Source organism: Nannospalax galili, unplaced genomic scaffold (assembly GCF_000622305.1).
Source record: "Nannospalax galili isolate Female #2095 unplaced genomic scaffold, S.galili_v1.0 scaffold1258, whole genome shotgun sequence".
In the NCBI taxonomy this organism is placed as follows: Eukaryota; Metazoa; Chordata; class Mammalia; order Rodentia; family Spalacidae; genus Nannospalax; species Nannospalax galili.
The window spans coordinates 546,828-562,663 of NW_008341370.1; the positions used below are offsets into that span (position 1 = coordinate 546,828).

The 15,836-nt window shown below is 51.6% G+C and overlaps 1 protein-coding gene across 5 annotated transcripts in view; it reads right to left on the bottom strand.

The window, feature by feature from the left end:
- Crybg2 (crystallin beta-gamma domain containing 2) overlaps nucleotides 1-15,836 on the bottom strand; it is a 31,787-nt gene that overhangs the window by 13,741 nt on the left and 2,210 nt on the right. For 3 of the 5 annotated variants that reach the window (XM_008836815.3, XM_029565235.1, XM_029565236.1), the window contains exons 2-8: nucleotides 15,564-15,633; nucleotides 13,287-14,011; nucleotides 4,705-7,207; nucleotides 4,252-4,299; nucleotides 4,060-4,172; nucleotides 3,786-3,915; nucleotides 17-156 (exon numbers count right to left, since the gene is read on the bottom strand). In XM_008836815.3, coding sequence (XP_008835037.1) covers nucleotides 17-156; nucleotides 3,786-3,915; nucleotides 4,060-4,172; nucleotides 4,252-4,299; nucleotides 4,705-7,152 — 2,879 coding nt within the window. In that variant the 5' untranslated portion in view covers nucleotides 7,153-7,207; nucleotides 13,287-14,011; nucleotides 15,564-15,633. The remainder of the gene's footprint in view (nucleotides 1-16; nucleotides 157-3,785; nucleotides 3,916-4,059; nucleotides 4,173-4,251; nucleotides 4,300-4,704; nucleotides 7,208-13,286; nucleotides 14,012-15,563; nucleotides 15,634-15,836) is intronic. The other 2 variants (XM_029565234.1, XM_029565237.1) reach the window with 2 other exon arrangements.

Below are 15,836 nucleotides of genomic sequence, written 5' to 3' on the forward strand. Positions count from 1 at the left end.
CGGATTGCAGACTCACAATCCTGCAGAGACAGTGGCAGATGCCACCCGAAGGGGTCTCTCCAGACCCTGGGAGTCATTCAAGGCCTCTGTTAGCTTCACTGGCTCGCCCTTGAAGCCCTCCTCGGAAAACAGGCTGATCCCGGGGGTGCAGTAGTCCTATGGAAGGAGAACCGAGGATATTCAAGTGCAAACTGGAGACAACCCTGCTCCACCTACTTCCCCAGGTCCTCCAATCAAGTTGTCTCCAGGGGGCTTCTGGGAAAACCCATCTGGCTGTCTCCTCAGAATCCCAAGGGGGAACTGGAGTGCTGTCTATGACTTCCTGCCCAGTAGTTGGGGCAAGATGGAGAGCCACTTCCAGTAGTCCACCTTGATACACAGTTCCTATTTTGTTTTTAAGACAAGGTCTCATGTAACCCAGGCTAGCCTTGAGCCTATGTAGCCAAGGCTGAGTGTAAACTTTTTTTTTATTTAAATTAGATTAATTGGGGAGGGGGAGCACAGATATACCATAGCATGTGTTTGTAGGTCAGAGGACAACTTACAGGAGTTGGTTCTCACCATGTAGGTCCCAGAGATTGAAGTTTTGTCAGGTCTGGCAGCAAGTGCCTTTACCCATTGAGTCATTTCCTTGGCCCATGACCTTGAACTTCTGATTCTCTAGCTTCCTCTGCCTAAATGCCGGGATTATAGGTATGTGCCACCATATCTGGTTTTGTGTGGTGCTGGGGATGGAACCTCGGACTCTGTGCTTGTTAGGTACAACTGAGCTATTCCCCAGTCTCTCCACCACTCACACCCAGACTGGCTGGTGTATGCATGTCATCCCAAGCACCAGCAGGTTTTCTCTAAATTCTGGGTGTTTCTTCCTCATTAGGACCATTTTCATTTGCTCACTCATTCATCAGATTATGAACCATGTACCACTTGCAAGACACTGTGTTAAGGTCACATTTAACCCCACCCCAATTAGCCCGCCCCCCTCCCCCAAGAGATTCTCTAGACATTTTCAGATAGGAAAGTGAAGCTCAGTGAAGTTGAGCAACTTGCCCAAGGTCACACAGCTTGTAGGTAACACAGCCAAGAACAGAGAAGAGTAGCTTTTGTTTAGTATCGCAACCAGAACCTCCCACACGACTGGTACACAGTAAGTGCCCACTCAGTGCTGAATGAATCAAGTGATTCCACAACTGTCTAACCGCAAAGCTCTTGTTTTTCTCTTGTATCTCATGCCCTCCCACACAAGGATGAATTTACTGCGAGTATCTCACAATAAACTCTCCACAAATGTGTATGCCAGGAGAGCCTTTGGAAACCGCCCTTACCACCTCAGCCCTAACCCTCACTCAGGCTCCTTGACTCTGGGTCCTCATTATCCTTGCCAGGAGATAACAACTGCTATGGAGTCAGGGATGCATCTTCTCATTAAAAACAAGCATCAGGGGCTGGAGAGCTGGCTCAGTGGTTAAGAGCACTGGCTGCTCTTGCAGAGGACCTGGGTTCAATTCCCAACACCCACATGGTAGCTAACAAACATCCATAACTCGAGTTTCAGGGCATCTGACATCCTCTTCTGATTTCCTCAGGCATTACACAACATGGGTGCACTTACATGTAGGCAATGCAATCATACACACACACACACACACACACACACACACACACACATACACACATGCACACATACACATAAAATCATCAGAGCTAGGTGTGGTGGCACACACCTGTAATCCCCACACTCAGGAGGCATGGGCAGGCAGGTTTCTGTGAGATGGAGGCCAACCTGATGTACATAGTGAGTTCCAGGCCAGTTGGGGCTACAGGGAGACCCTGTCTCAAAAAGACCAAAAAAATGAATAAAAATAAAAATAAATAAAAACAACCATCAGGGTATGATGGCTCATGCCTATAACCCTAGCACTTGGGAGGTGAAGGTCGAAGAATCAGGAGTTCAAGGCCAGAGTCAGCTATGTGGTGAGTTTGAGGACAGTTTGGATTATATAAGACCCTGTCCCCAAAAAAAAGGAAGGAAAGAAAAAAAGAAGAGAAGAGAAAAGCCCCTAAGGCATGGTGGCTCACACCTGTAGGCTAAGCACATCGGAGGCTGAAGCAAGAAGTTTGATGCAAGGCCAAGGCTAGCCTGGGCTACATGATAAGCTCTAGATCAGCCTGAGCTCAGTGTGAGACCCTGTCACAAAACAAAACAAAAACCCTTAAAGAAACCTCCAAAGGGCTGAAGAGATGACTCAGCAGTCAAGAACACTGGCTGTTCTTGTAGAAGACCTGGGTTCGAATCCCAGTACCCATATGGCAGAAAACACCTGTCTGTAACTCCAGTTCCAGGGGATCTGGCAGCCTCTTCTGTCCTCTGCAGGCATTGCATGACACGGGTGCACTTACCTACATGCAGGCAATACATGCATACACATAAAATAAAAATAATAAATATATATAATAAAATATTTTTTATAAAAGGAAACCTCCAAAGGCCTGATGGGTCCTGTTTCCAGCCACTACTCTGTATCTACCTAGGGATCAATACATTTTATCATGGTCCATAGCAGTAGCCTATAAAGCTGTGCTAGGAACATAATGCTGTCCTTTACTGATTTACAAATATGAAGTTATATTGACTTCAAACCACACATCTATCTCTCAAAAATTAGAAGTGCTCTAGTCAGATGTGGTGACACATACGTGTCATCATCCCAGCACTTGGGCGGTTTACTTGGGAGGACTGTATAGCTTGAGGCCAGTCTGGGCTATTTGATCTAAAATTCTGTCTCAAAAACTTAGAGCCATCTATGGACTCAAAATCACATTCCTTCTGGTCTCCTGTCTTTTCTCCTCTAAGAGGCCAGGGAGTTTCATGTCTCCAGTATGGTCTATTGCTCTTAGAACAAGCCTGCCCTCAGAGTCCAGCTGGCTACGTATCTTTCAAGGAACCCCCTGCCCAGATGCTGGGCACACAGTAGCCACAGAGTGTCTGTGGGGCCAGTGAGATGACTCAGCAGGTAAAGGTGCCTGTCAGGAGGCCTGACCATCTGAGTTTCATCTCCAGGACCCACATAGAAGAAGGAGAGAACCAACTCCTGAAAGTTGTCTTTTGACTTCCTAATTCATTCTGTAGCACACACAAATAATAGATGAAAGAAAGAAGAAAGAAAGAAAGAAAGAAAGAAAGAAAGAAAGAAAGAAAGAAAGAAAGAAAGAAAGAAAGAAAGAAAGAAAGAAAGAGAGAGGGGGGGGAGGGAGGGAGGGAGGGAGGGAGGAGAGAGAAAGAAAGTAATAAAGTAATCAAAATTTTAATTAAAAATAAAAAAGAGTAACCCAAGTTTTTAATCCCAGCACTCAGGAGGCAGAGGCAGGCAGATCTCTGTGAGATCTCAGCCACCCTGTTCTACATATTGAGTTCTAGACTAGCTGAGGCTACAGAGAGAGGGAGGATGGAGAGGAAGGAGAAGGAGAGAGTGTCTGTGAACAAGCACCATAGCACCTTGCCCTGAGTGGTGGGCAACCCCAGCCCGGCTCTGCCACTCTGACCTCATTCTGTTGTGGTAGCAGCTCACACATTCCCAGCCTGCTTACCAGGGCTCAGCCCCCACCTAGCACTGCCTTCTCATCAGGATATACAATCCCAAGGGTCCTCTTTTCTCTCCCAGTGCCTCCAAGCTCAGAAACCTAGAGGTCAGTCCATAATGACCCCCTTCTGCCCTCCACCCCATTGCCCTCAGAGAGCTTGCCACTCTAGACAGCTGAGGCTGTTACCCTTTCAGCCCACTCACCTGCACAACCCTCCTCAGGGAGCCGATGCCTTGAGGACTCCATGTTGACACCAAGGCTCTGAGTTCCACATCTCCTTCAGGCAGGACCAGCTTCTGGCCCTGGAACTCTGGCTGTTCATATATCATCCAGCTGTGGACCCAGAGACCCCAGGGTCACATGTAGAGAGGAAGTTGCACCAAGTCTCTGAGTAGCTTATGGGGTCTCTGCCAAGCTCACTACTGTCCTCACCCCCAGGTTCATAGCCAGGACCCCCACCAGGCACTCCCCACTCACCAGCCTCGTACCACCCTTATGGAGGTGACAGAGGCCCAGCCTGAGGCATCAGCAGTGTCTCTCCAGACCTCCCTGCTGCTGCCCTGACATCCAGGCTCCGAGAAGAGGATCACCTAAGGCACAGCAGGTGTCCTCAGGTCCTGTTCCCAGGTCCTGCCTCCTGCCAGCCCCCACTTGCCCCCATGCCTCTACCTTGCCAGGCCTGGTGTTCAACTTGCCCTGGGTCTTCAGTGCTGGGCTCTGCAACAGAGGGGGTGATTGGAAGTCCTATGGGATCGCCTCCTCACTGCCTCCCCACATTGTCATTCTAAGTATCCCACATCCCTGCCCCCATCACCAGCCTCTACCCCTAAAGAGCCAGCCCATGAGGATGCTACCCATGGTTCCCGCAGCCTCATCACCCAGTCCCAGGAGCTGGGAGACTATTATTCTCCTTCCCTCATCCTCCAGGCTGTGAGAGCCAACATGTCCTTGGGAATCCATAGTACAAATCTCGCATTGTACTGATAGGGAAACTGATGCCCAGAAAGATGTGGACCCAAGCCTCCTGCCTCCTGGGACTTGGCCTCCCTAAACCACTCTCCTCACATCACTCAAACCAGAACCCAGGGGAGACCAAATACCCTTGCCCAAGACCTCACTCACCCACCCCTCCAGGGGCTGGGTACGTGCTGTTTTCTCTGGAGGTGGCCTTCCACTGTAGAGCAGGGGCAATTGTCCTGGTACCTTCCTGACCCCTGGTGCCACATGGGGTGACAACGCAGATAATTTTGTTCCCAGAGGCTCCAGGGCAGGGGCATCCTTGTTGGCAGGTACCAGATTGCCAAAGAGAAGGCTGCCTCCCAGGCGGGAAGTGGGTCGGCTACTGGATTGTAGTTCTGGGCCTTGCTCTGAGAGGGAGCCCTTGGCACCTGCTACATGTCTTTTCATCATCTCCAGAGGAGAACAAGAGACTTGGACAGGCCTGGCAGGGCTGGGGTTCCAGGAGGGCCTGGGCCCTGCCTTCTCTTGCCTGCGCTGAAGTTTCTCATCATCACTTAGGTAAGGGTTCTCTAGCTCCTCCTCATCCTCATCCTCATCCTCCTCGTCCTCCTTTTCCAATGTGGGTTGCTCCTGAGGGCTGGGTCCTGGCACCCATGGACCTAGCTGGTCCTCCTCAATGGCAGGCAGTGTGGCATACATAGTCAAGTAGGAGGAGCGGGGAGCTCGGGGCAACCGGTGGGTACGGAGTATCTCAGGGGGCTCCATGCTCCGCAAGGTATCCAGGAAAATCTCCAGGTCAGCTGTCAGGGCTGCTTCATCCTCCTCCCTTGATGGCTCTGTGGACACCTTCCCTTCAGCAGAGTGTGGAACAAGATGGGACTCTGTGCTGACCTCTGCTTCCATTGGGGCAGGAGAGCCTTCTGGACTGGGAGATCCCTTGACCTCTGAGGAGGATGGGACAAGGGCCATGGCAGGGCTCTGGACACCCTCCTTTGGGGCAGATGATGAGACGGGGGTCCCTTCAGAACCCTGGACAGCCTCATCCTGCTCAGGGGTCATGGGAGGTGGGGCAGCAGGGCCTTGAACAGTTTCTTTCCAGGGAAGGGAAGGGGAAGGACTTGCTTCCATGACCTGGACAACATTAGTTGGCTTGGAGGATGGGAGAGCAGCAGCACCAGGGCCCTGCACAACTTCTTTTGGGGTGTGGGATGGATGGGCAGAAACACTAGGGCCTGGCAGTGCCTCTTTCTGAGTAAGGGAAGACATGGGCACAGTTTCAGAGTCCTGAACAAACTTATTCTTTGGGGAGGCAGGAGCAGAGAGGCCTTCTGGGCTGGCAACAGCCTTCTTCCTTACAGAGGATGAACCAGGAGGCTGTCCAGGTACTGTAACCTCGCTCCTGACCATGGGTGGGATGGGGGCCGAATGGAGATCAGCCAACCCCTCTCTTTTCACAGGAGACAGGACATGGGGAGTGGGCTGGGCTCTGGGGTATATAGGTACCACAGGCTGCTCTGGGGAATGGGCCAGGGAGGAGGCATGAGTCTGGGACTTAGGAGAGGAGGGTGCTGGTGTTTGGCTCTGAGAAGTCTGGTTGGGGAGCAGAATAGGGCTGGAGGCTCCCTGCATCCTTTGAGATTCCCCAGCCTTGCCATCTGGGATTCTGCCTTGGTCTGGGGCTGGGAGGGCCGAAGAGACATCCAAGTTCTGAGGTGGGTGAGCAACTGCTGGGGTGCCTGCTGGGGCCAGGGCTGAGTTGTCCTTTGGCTCAGCTGCACTGGTCTCAAGTAGCCGTCCCAGGGTTGTTCCCATTGTGCCACCCTGGCCAAGGTTCCTTGTGGGCCTTGGGATTCGGCTGGTAGGGGGACTGCGCTCTGATGGCACCAGGCTACTCAGCAGTTCTAGGGCCTGGCTGCGGCTGGGTGAGCCTTCAGTTCCGGGTCTCACCACCATTGCCCTGACTGTGCGGGTCACATTGCGGCCCCTTGGCAGGGCCTCTCCAGGTACTGTTGGCCCCATGGTCACAGAGCTGCTCACTTGGCGGTCCACATGCCCTCCTACCACAGTAGTGGTGGTGGTCCGCACAGTGCGTGTCACTCGCCACTCCTCCTGGTTCCTGGAACCCCCACTGGTGACACCCACACTGGGGTGGGGACTTGGCTCACGTGGTCCAGGTAAGGGCACCAATAACTCAGTCCTGGCCATGGCTCCCATGCCTGGTGGTTCAGTCCTGGGAGCCTGGAGGCCACCATCACTCCAGTCCACAGCCTCCTTCAGCCTCACCACTGGCCTTTTCTCCTTGGGAGCTGGAGTGTACTTCTTGGAAAATATAGGCCCATGACTCTGAAAGTGTGTGGATTTAGGCTTATTCCCCAGGCCCTGGTAATTCACAGTCTCTTCTTCCTTTGTGACAAAACCATTGACTTCTTGTCGGAAGCTGTGCTCACACATCTCCTCCCGTGGATCTTCTATCTGAGCACTTGACACCAGGGACACCTTGTGAAAACGGTGTCTGGTCTCTTCCTGGGCAGGAGGTCGTTGCCGCCATGTCAGTGTGGCACTTACCACTCGGGCCTCAGCCCGGGCCGAGGGCCCAGCTGTCTCCTCCATGTTGGGCCCCAGCAACCTGTCCTGAGATGTCCTTGTCACTCTGTGGTCTGGCTCCCTGCAGATGGCAGAAGGGAAGAAAAGAGATGAGCAACAGGGACCAAAACGCAAAACAACTACCCTGCCCAGGCTAGGCTGAGTAACCTCAAGCTAGTCATTTGACCTTTTGGCCTTTGTTTTCTCATCTATAAAATGAGTGTGAGACTCTCAGCTCTGACTGAAATCATCAGAGCCCCTTACCTGCTCATCTCCCCCTTCCAAGTGATTCCTTCTATTGAGATCCTACAGAGGGAAGCCTCGGCCCAGGGAGCCCTGGATCTAGTCCTCCAAGAGCCTCCACAGCTAAAAAATAGGAAACAAACCCTCTCAAACTTTGCTCTGCTCCTGCCCTGTCCCTTCAAAGGGAAGCTGGGGAAAAAATGAGCTTTGACTTCAGACAAAGCTGGGTACCAGGTCTGTTAACCACTAACTGAATGTCCTTGGGCAGGTCACTTCTCCAACCATAGATCTGGAGGACGGAGTTTGCACTTCACAGAATTCGTCAGGATCCAGTAGGAGAGAAAGAACACAAACTCACTTTATAAACTAAATTACTGGCTCATGAACTTCCCAGTGTCCCCTTGTGACTATGTATCTGTGGGTCTCAGTGGAGCCCTTACACTCTGGGCTTTACAATGCACTTCCCCTCAAATTTCTCTCCTCTGGAACCTTTCTTTCCCCCTGTACAGATAAGGAAATTGAGGGTCTGAGAGAAGAGGAATGTCTGACCCAGAGTCATGCAGCCATGAAAGTCCACACTGGGGGTTGAATGTGCATCTTCTGAATCCAGGCCCCAGCATCTCCTCTCCTACCTACTAGGCCAAGGCTCAGGGCACAGCTCCCTCCTCCCATGGTCCTCTCTAGCATAGCACATCTCCCCTCACTTCCTAAGAGGTGGGCCCTGAGTCTTATTTCATTCTTTCTCTTTTTGCAATGCTGGAGATCAAACCCAGGACTTCATGAATGCTAGGCAAACACACTGTCACTGAGCCACACTCACAATCCTCTTATTTCTGACTCTGGGTCTCTATGGCTTTCTTTACTAAATGAGGGTTGTGAATAAAACCTGTGGAAGCAAGAATCTGGCCCTGGGAATTTCAGTTTTAAATCTTATTTATTTATTATTTTAATTTTATATGTATGAGTATATGACCTGCATGTGGGTAGGAGCACCCGTGTTGTGTAATGCCCATGGAGGTCAAAGAGGCGTCGAATCCCCTGGAACTGGAGTTAAGGATGGTTGTTAGCCACCATGTGAGTGCTGGAAACCGAACCCTGGTCTTCTGCAAGAGTAGTCAATACTCTTAACCACTGGGCCATCTCTCCAGACCCCAAATATAAATATCAACATTAATATTTATTGAATATCTATTCATCCTAAGTACAGTTAATCACGATCAGTTTGTTAATTTCATGAATATTTATGCACAGACTCTTGTTCCAGGCTTTGAGTTTTTCGTGCCAGGAATCAAACCCCAGTCGTCTGCAAGAGCAGCCAGTGCTCTTAACCACTGAACTCTCTCTCCAGCCCCTTTTTAATGTTTTTTGAGACGAGGTCTCCCTGTAGCCCTAGCTGGCGTGTAACTCTCTTTGTAGACCAGGCTGGCTTACAACTGCCAGGGACCTGACGTTTCTGGCCTCCATGGGCACCTGCACTAATGTGCACATACCCACACACAGACACATAAGTAAAAGTTATAAAATAAAAATAAATCTTTTTTATAAAGAATAAGCCAAGCCAGGTGTGGTAGCACACACCTCTGGTCCCAGCACTCAGGAGGCAGAGGAAGGCAGATTAAATGAGTAACCTGTTGCTAAATTATAAACAAACATCCCTATTTTGTCAATGAGATTTCAAAGTTTCAAAGAGATTAAAAAGCTTGTTCAGAGTCACACTTTAGCCCCCTAAATGCTTAACCACATTCCAAACTCCCCAAAATGTTTATCTGGTAAACTTTAACTCTCTATGCAGACCAGGCTGGCCTGTGTGATCAGCCTGCTTCTGTCTCTGCAGCGCTAGGATCAAAGGTGTACGCCACCGCTCCCAACTTTTTAAAAAATGTTTTGAGGCAGTATCTTGCTATGTAGTCCTGGCTGGCGTGATACTAGTTACACAGCTCAGGTTAGCCTACAATTTATGGCCATCTTTGTTCCTCACCTTCCCAAATACTGGGATTACAGGTGTGCACTACTATGCCTGGCTGGTTTCTTTTTAGGTTTGTTTATTTTTAAGACAGAGTCTTATATAGCCCAGTGTGGCCTCCACCTCCCTATGTAGCCAAGGAGGATCTTGAACTGTTTTTTTTGGGGGGGGGAGGGTCTTTTTGAGACAGGGTCTCCCTGTAGCTCCAGCTGTCCTAGAACTACTATGTAGACCAGGCTGGCCTTGAACTCAGAGATCCACCTGCCTCTGCCTCCCAAGTGCTGGGACCACAGGTGTGCATCGCCATGCCCAGCTTTGAACTAGTTTTTTTTTTTTTTTTAATTACATTTAGTGTGTGTGCGTGTGCAGGCGTGTGTGTGTGTGTGTGTGTGTGTGTGTGTGTGTGTGTGTGTACGTGTGTGTGTGTACATGCCACAACAAGAATGAAGAGGTCAGAGGACAATTTGTAGGAGTTGGTTGTGTCCTTCCACCATGAGGGCTGAAGGATTGTCAGGCTTGGTGGCAGACTGTGACCTTGAACTTCACATCCTCCTGCATCTGCCTCCTAAATAGTAGGGTTACAGGTATGGACCACTACACCTGGGTTATGCTGTGCTAGGGATGAAATCCAGGGCTTCATGCATGCTAGGCAAGCACTCTATCAACTGAGCTACATCCCCAGCCCTAGGGTTCACCTTTAGAGGGGCCCACCTAAGGCCCTGGAGGGGCCATCTACCCGCATCTACTTATCTCCAGGTAGGACCATGACAAGACTAATTTTGGACCTGAAGATCCCAAAGAGGTCTGCCTGCACATCCAGCCCATCTTCCAGTCTGTACTTCCTCTCTATGAACTAGCCCCCAGAGACTGCACCCAGAAGAAAAGGGCCCAACGCCCCAATTCTCCTCCCCCATCTCCCTTCATGAGAAGCTCAATGAACCCAGAACTTTGACCTGCTCTGCAGCCCCAGCAGTGAGTCAGGTTTTATGAGGGACAGAGATGAAAGGGGCTGAGGCCCAGGGAAGCCTGACCCGACTCCAGGACCACTGGTGACTACCAAGGATCTGGGACACCACCTGCAGGGTCCCTGCTTATGAATGGGCATGGGAAGGCCTCGATGACCCCCAACCCTTCCTCAGCCAGGGTGTGCTGAGAACTGACACAGCTAGACACCCTGGGCCTAGCCTCAGCTCCTCACAATACAGCCCAGCCCCTGCCATCCTCACTGCAGTGTTGCCCTTCTTCTACACACCTGTTTGCCTCGCTGGGATACCCCCACAAAGCTTTGCCCCTCACTCAGCACCTCATAAGTCCCTGTTTCCTCACAGAGTTCTCACTCTATTTCTGAGTAACAACTGCTACCTTCATTCCCCCAAATCCCTTGTTGCTGATAGCAAGTGGCAAAGCATGAGTTCTAATCCATTCATTCACTCAGTCACTCATTCAATCCTAATTAGCGAGGCAAAGGACAAGGCTCTGGCCAGACTTACCCAAAGCCAGCTCTGTTATAAAGGTAATAACCCAGGAGTCCACAGTTAAATAACCAGATGTTTCAAAAGTCCCATGGGCTTTGGCAAAGCCACAGAAAAACAGTTCAAAGGAAGCTCAGATACTGGGAGTCCTCTCAGTAATCACACCTCCATGCCTTCCTCAGCCCAGCCCAACCCTGAGACAACACCCCTCCTGGCCTCTCATTCCTCAGGCATGTGGTCACAGCTTCTATCGGCATTCTTCGAGGGACAGGGAGGTCACCTCTTGATAGTTCACCTGCCCCATCCCTGGACAGTCATGACTGCTAGAATGCTTTTCAGATGTGTTGGAATGTGCCTGCCTATAGCTTCCCCCTTCTTCTTTGTCTTTGTTTTGGAGACACCCCAGTCATACAGCTACCTCCCCTGGGCAAACGGGAGTGTCCACTCTCAGAACCCTCTCTTCCTGAGGGCCCCAGTCTAGAAGTGGATTTGCTGGCAAGGTGACCTGTGACCTCCAAACAAGGTGTGTAGGGTTGGGAAGGGAGAGTCTGAGAAGGGGTGGGGGGAGTGTGGGAAAAGTCTCATCTAACCCAACAAGTCCTAGGATTCTCCCTGCTTACCTGTGAGTCACCCCCAAACTAGGCCAAACCAGTCCACAGGCCCACATGCTGGCAAGCACATGCTATATCACACAAGCATTCGCAGAGTCAAAGACCCACAGTGTCACACAGCACAAAAAAATGTACAGGCACACACCTAGACAAACATAGCCAGGGAAACGTGCCACCACACACATACAGCACCCATCAAGAGATGTAAATACACAAATAAATAACCTGAGGCATACAGGTATACAAGCCACATGCTGCACCATGAAACATATAGGCACTGAGACACACATGTATACACATCCCCAGCACACACACACCCGTGTGTTGAGTTCACAGCCACCAGCTGCACTTGAACATGGATACATGTATAACTTATACATTCTTACTTGCAGCCCAAGCTGTACCTCATCTCTTTCCCACATTTTTCAATCCTGCCTAGAGAACCCTCCATCAGAAAGTGGGTATAGAAAGATTGTGTCCCTGGGGGGGGGGGGTCACTTTCCTTCCTCTCTAAGTGAAGCCTAGATTCCAAAATCAGTATTTACCTACTTGGGTTCCAAAAAGACAGAACCCAGTGTCCCCCCAGCTCACCCTACTGCTCTTTCTTTCCCTGCCTCTCTCTAAGACTAACTGGCTCCCCACTCCCTGACTATAGGCAGGCAGTCTTCCCACGCTGGGGCACCCTGGCAGCTCTCAGGGTCAGTCTGGAGGCCCTAGATTCCCCTCCCTAGACATAAAACCATAGACACTGACTCCTGCCCAGAGGACCTGGGCTTCCCTGCCTTGGCTTTTGCTAACAGCTCTCTCAGATCCAGACTCTCAGACCCTGGTTCCCACACAGCAACCACACACATCCCTCATCTGCACAGGGCCAAAGAAGCTTCTTAGCAAGGCAGAAGGGAAAATGGTCATTGAATAAGCTGATAACTGAAACTGGGTTCCAATGCTGAGTCCTTCAGGGTTTGGGCAAGTGACTTAACTTTGCTGTGCTTAGTTCCCAGCTCTAATTTTGCTGGTGTTGATGGAGGGATTAGTTCCTACTTCTCAAGACTGTGAGGATTAAATAAAATTATGCTTAGAAAACAAATCAACCATATATGACACCCAATGCCATTATTAGTAGGAGCTTCTCAAACACCCCCTGCCTCTGGAGGCCTAGAGCTCTTCTAGTGGTCCCAGCAAGGTCCCAAGTCTTCCCATTTCAGTGAATTTCGAGGGATCCACACTTCCCCCTGGAGCCCAACAGGCCAATTTAGGAGACTCATTTTAACACAAATAAAAACCCAGGTTTGAGAATCTCGTCGCCTCTTCCCGTGGCCGCCAACACAGAGCCAGGTAGGATAATTACCATTGTCACTGCCATGTAATTAATAAGTAACCCTGCTATTTTGGCAGCCCAGTTCTCTGGAGTTCAAAGCATGCTCCTATAGCCCTCCTTCTTCCTCATCTCTGACTACCATGACCACCCAACAAAGCAAGGCCCAGAGCAGTTAAGTAGTTAAGTAACTTGTGCCAGGACACCCAGCACCTTGACTGTGTGCTTATTCCCAGGCCTCCTGAACAGAGCTGGGGAGGAGTTGCTGAGAGGAAGAGTGCTCTTACCCTGACTTGCCCATCCTCTCCATGACAAGATTTCCCCTCCTCTAAGTGGAAAACAGCCCTGGGTTTTAGGAGATAGCTGGGAGGTAAAGGGAGGGAGACGCAGGACAGGGGCAGGGTGGCAGAGTTAGCTCACACTCAGTGTGCCTAATGAATGGAGCCTCAAGCTGGAAAAAGCCCAGGCAGGCACAAAAGAGAGAGACCAAAGTGGGAGTCACCACACCAGGCTCCCCTCCCACCATCACACTGCACAGGCACCCATGGTTTACTCACCGGTTGTACGGGGATCCAGGTTCCCAGCCCACTTGGAGCTCCTGCGGCTGGGTCTTGCTTCCCTGATGCTGTGGGACTGTCAGCCCGGGCTCCCTGCGAGAGTTGATCTGATGCCCGGTGATGGGGCGGAGCCCCTGGGGAGGTTCCTGCCAGCCCCTGGATTCCTCAGGGCCACAGGGGTGGGGAGCTGGTCGGGCCGGTTCCTTGCCTTCTTCCCCAGATGCCTGGGCACACCCCTGCAGGGTGACAGTGATGTGGTAGCGGGTCTTTCTGACACAGGGACGAATGTGTAGGGTCTGGGCTGGCTCTGGGGTGTCAGGTTTGCCCTTTGCCCCTGCTGCTGTGGGTAAGGACAGTGGGCGGGGCAGCAGGAGTGAGTCTTCCAGGTTGCTAGGTAGCTCAGGCTTCAGCAGAACATCTGGGGCACTGTGTTGGAGGCCATGGCAGGTGTAGCCTGGGGACCCCTGTTTCAAACATGGAGGAGCAGGCCCTAGGCAGGAGGGATGCTTGGAACCAGGAATGACCTCTGCAGAGCCTGCTGGCACCAGACTCTCAGGCCCCACAGAGCCATAGCTGGCCAAGTCGCAGGCACTGCCCACGGCTGGCCTCTGTAGTCGTCCCAGGGGTTGAGTTGGTCCTTCTGAACCATGTAGTCGCTTCCGACTCCATAAACCACCATGGCTCCTGACCTGAAGGTCCCACTCTGAATGGCTTTGGGCTTGGACCTAGTGGAAAGTGATAGTAGGGACATGGTGACAGGGATATGATGTTAGCACCCCCACCCCCTACCTCCTGAACTGTAGGAACCTCTGGATATTCCTGGCTGCCCTCTTTGGCCCACAAGAAACCAAGCAAGACTCTCAGAGCTGGACAATGGGACAGGGCCCTTAGCAAGGTGCTTGCTCTCCCATCCTACACTAGAGGAAAGTAAAGCCCAGATACAACAGTGACAGGACTAGGGTCACACAGCAGGGCAATGAAGGCTCCCAATTCCCAGGTACCACACTGGGCCATGCTTGCCCTAGGCTGTGACCACAGCTTCCTCACAACTCTGATGCTGTTTTCCCATCGTCCTCAGCCCCTGGCCTTTTGGCATCAGCTAGCCCAGGGATTAGGAGATGTGTGGGCATACTTGCCTTAACTGCCCACTGCCTCTGCCTGCTCCCAGCCACCATAAAGCCTCCAGTCACTTCCTTTGCACCCTCCCATCCCCAAATTCCCACAGCACACCTGGGAGAAGGCATGTGGGTCGTAGAGATAAACCTGGACATGAATGAGGCAGGGGAGAGGGGTCCCCAGAGAGTGGGACAGCTGTCCTCCCTGGGTGTCAGCCTGGCTATAGGGACAAGGGAAACAGATTCAGGATCCCAGATTGGAATGGACACTGACCCTATACTACCAGTTTTCAGGGATGGACTTGTGTCCTTGGCAACAGAGGAGCCAAATCTGGGGACAAAATCCCACTTAGCAGAGGCCTTTGTTCCCATCAGCTTTAAGTTACTCATCTATGAAATAGATGTGGCCTCTCATTTCCCAGGGGATTGGATACTCCGTGTCCTGGAGGGACAGCAGACAGGATGAGCAGTGCGGGGGGGCTGCATGCTGCAAGGAGGCAACCTGGGTCTGGATTCCAGCTCTGCCACTTGCTAGTGGAGGCAGTCTACTCACAACTCAGCTTTCCAGTGTGTAAAATGGGTGTGCTCAAAGGAGCACCCGACTCTTATGGAGCTGCACAGATGGTCCGAGATAATCCACACAGAGTGCTAGAGCACTCAGTTAAACGCTACTAATAACTCATGGTAGTCAGGAGCAGAGAGGCCACTTGGAGGCCAGTGTCTGTCCTCCAGGGGAGAACCTCTGCCACTGCATGGTCCTTCTCCTGGCTCAGGTCCCCACTGCAGAGGGGTTTGAAACTGGTCAGAAGGTTAAGCCACAGGCCCCAGGATCACCTCTGCAAGGCCAGGCTAAGAAATGAGGAAAAGGAAGCAAGACTAGACAGAGGTCAAGGGCTCAAGGAGCAGGAGGCCCTAGAAACAGGCCTCGTTGGCTACATGCCTCCCCCAGTACACCAGGACTAGGAAGCACGCATTTACTGGGCATCCATGCCCCATGCTGGCCTCCTGCATCCATTGCTTCCTTTCTTCCCACAGCTCTGAGAGAGGCATTACTAACCCCCTTTGAGGTCTACGCAGAGCCACACAAGAGGGAGAACCCAAAGTCAGGGCTTTCTACCCTGCCCCCAGCCCCCAGAGTTCCCATACCTAGGATTTGTCCTACCTTTAGGCTGACATCACTGGTGCTGCCCTGGCCCTGAGCAAGGTCAGGACAGCTCTGGCCACCCCAGGGCCTGGGAAGGAAGCACAGAAGAAAGGAATGAGCAGCTTACACCAGTCTCAACACCAGTCACACAGACTGAGCCCGGTGGGCCCTGGCCCACATAATCTAGAGCCCACAGCTCAGCCAAAGGAGCCCCTCAGACCTTTGGAAAAGGTCTACCAGCAACCTTCTCTGCTTCCTTCACAAGCTCCTCACTTCACACAGACACACACA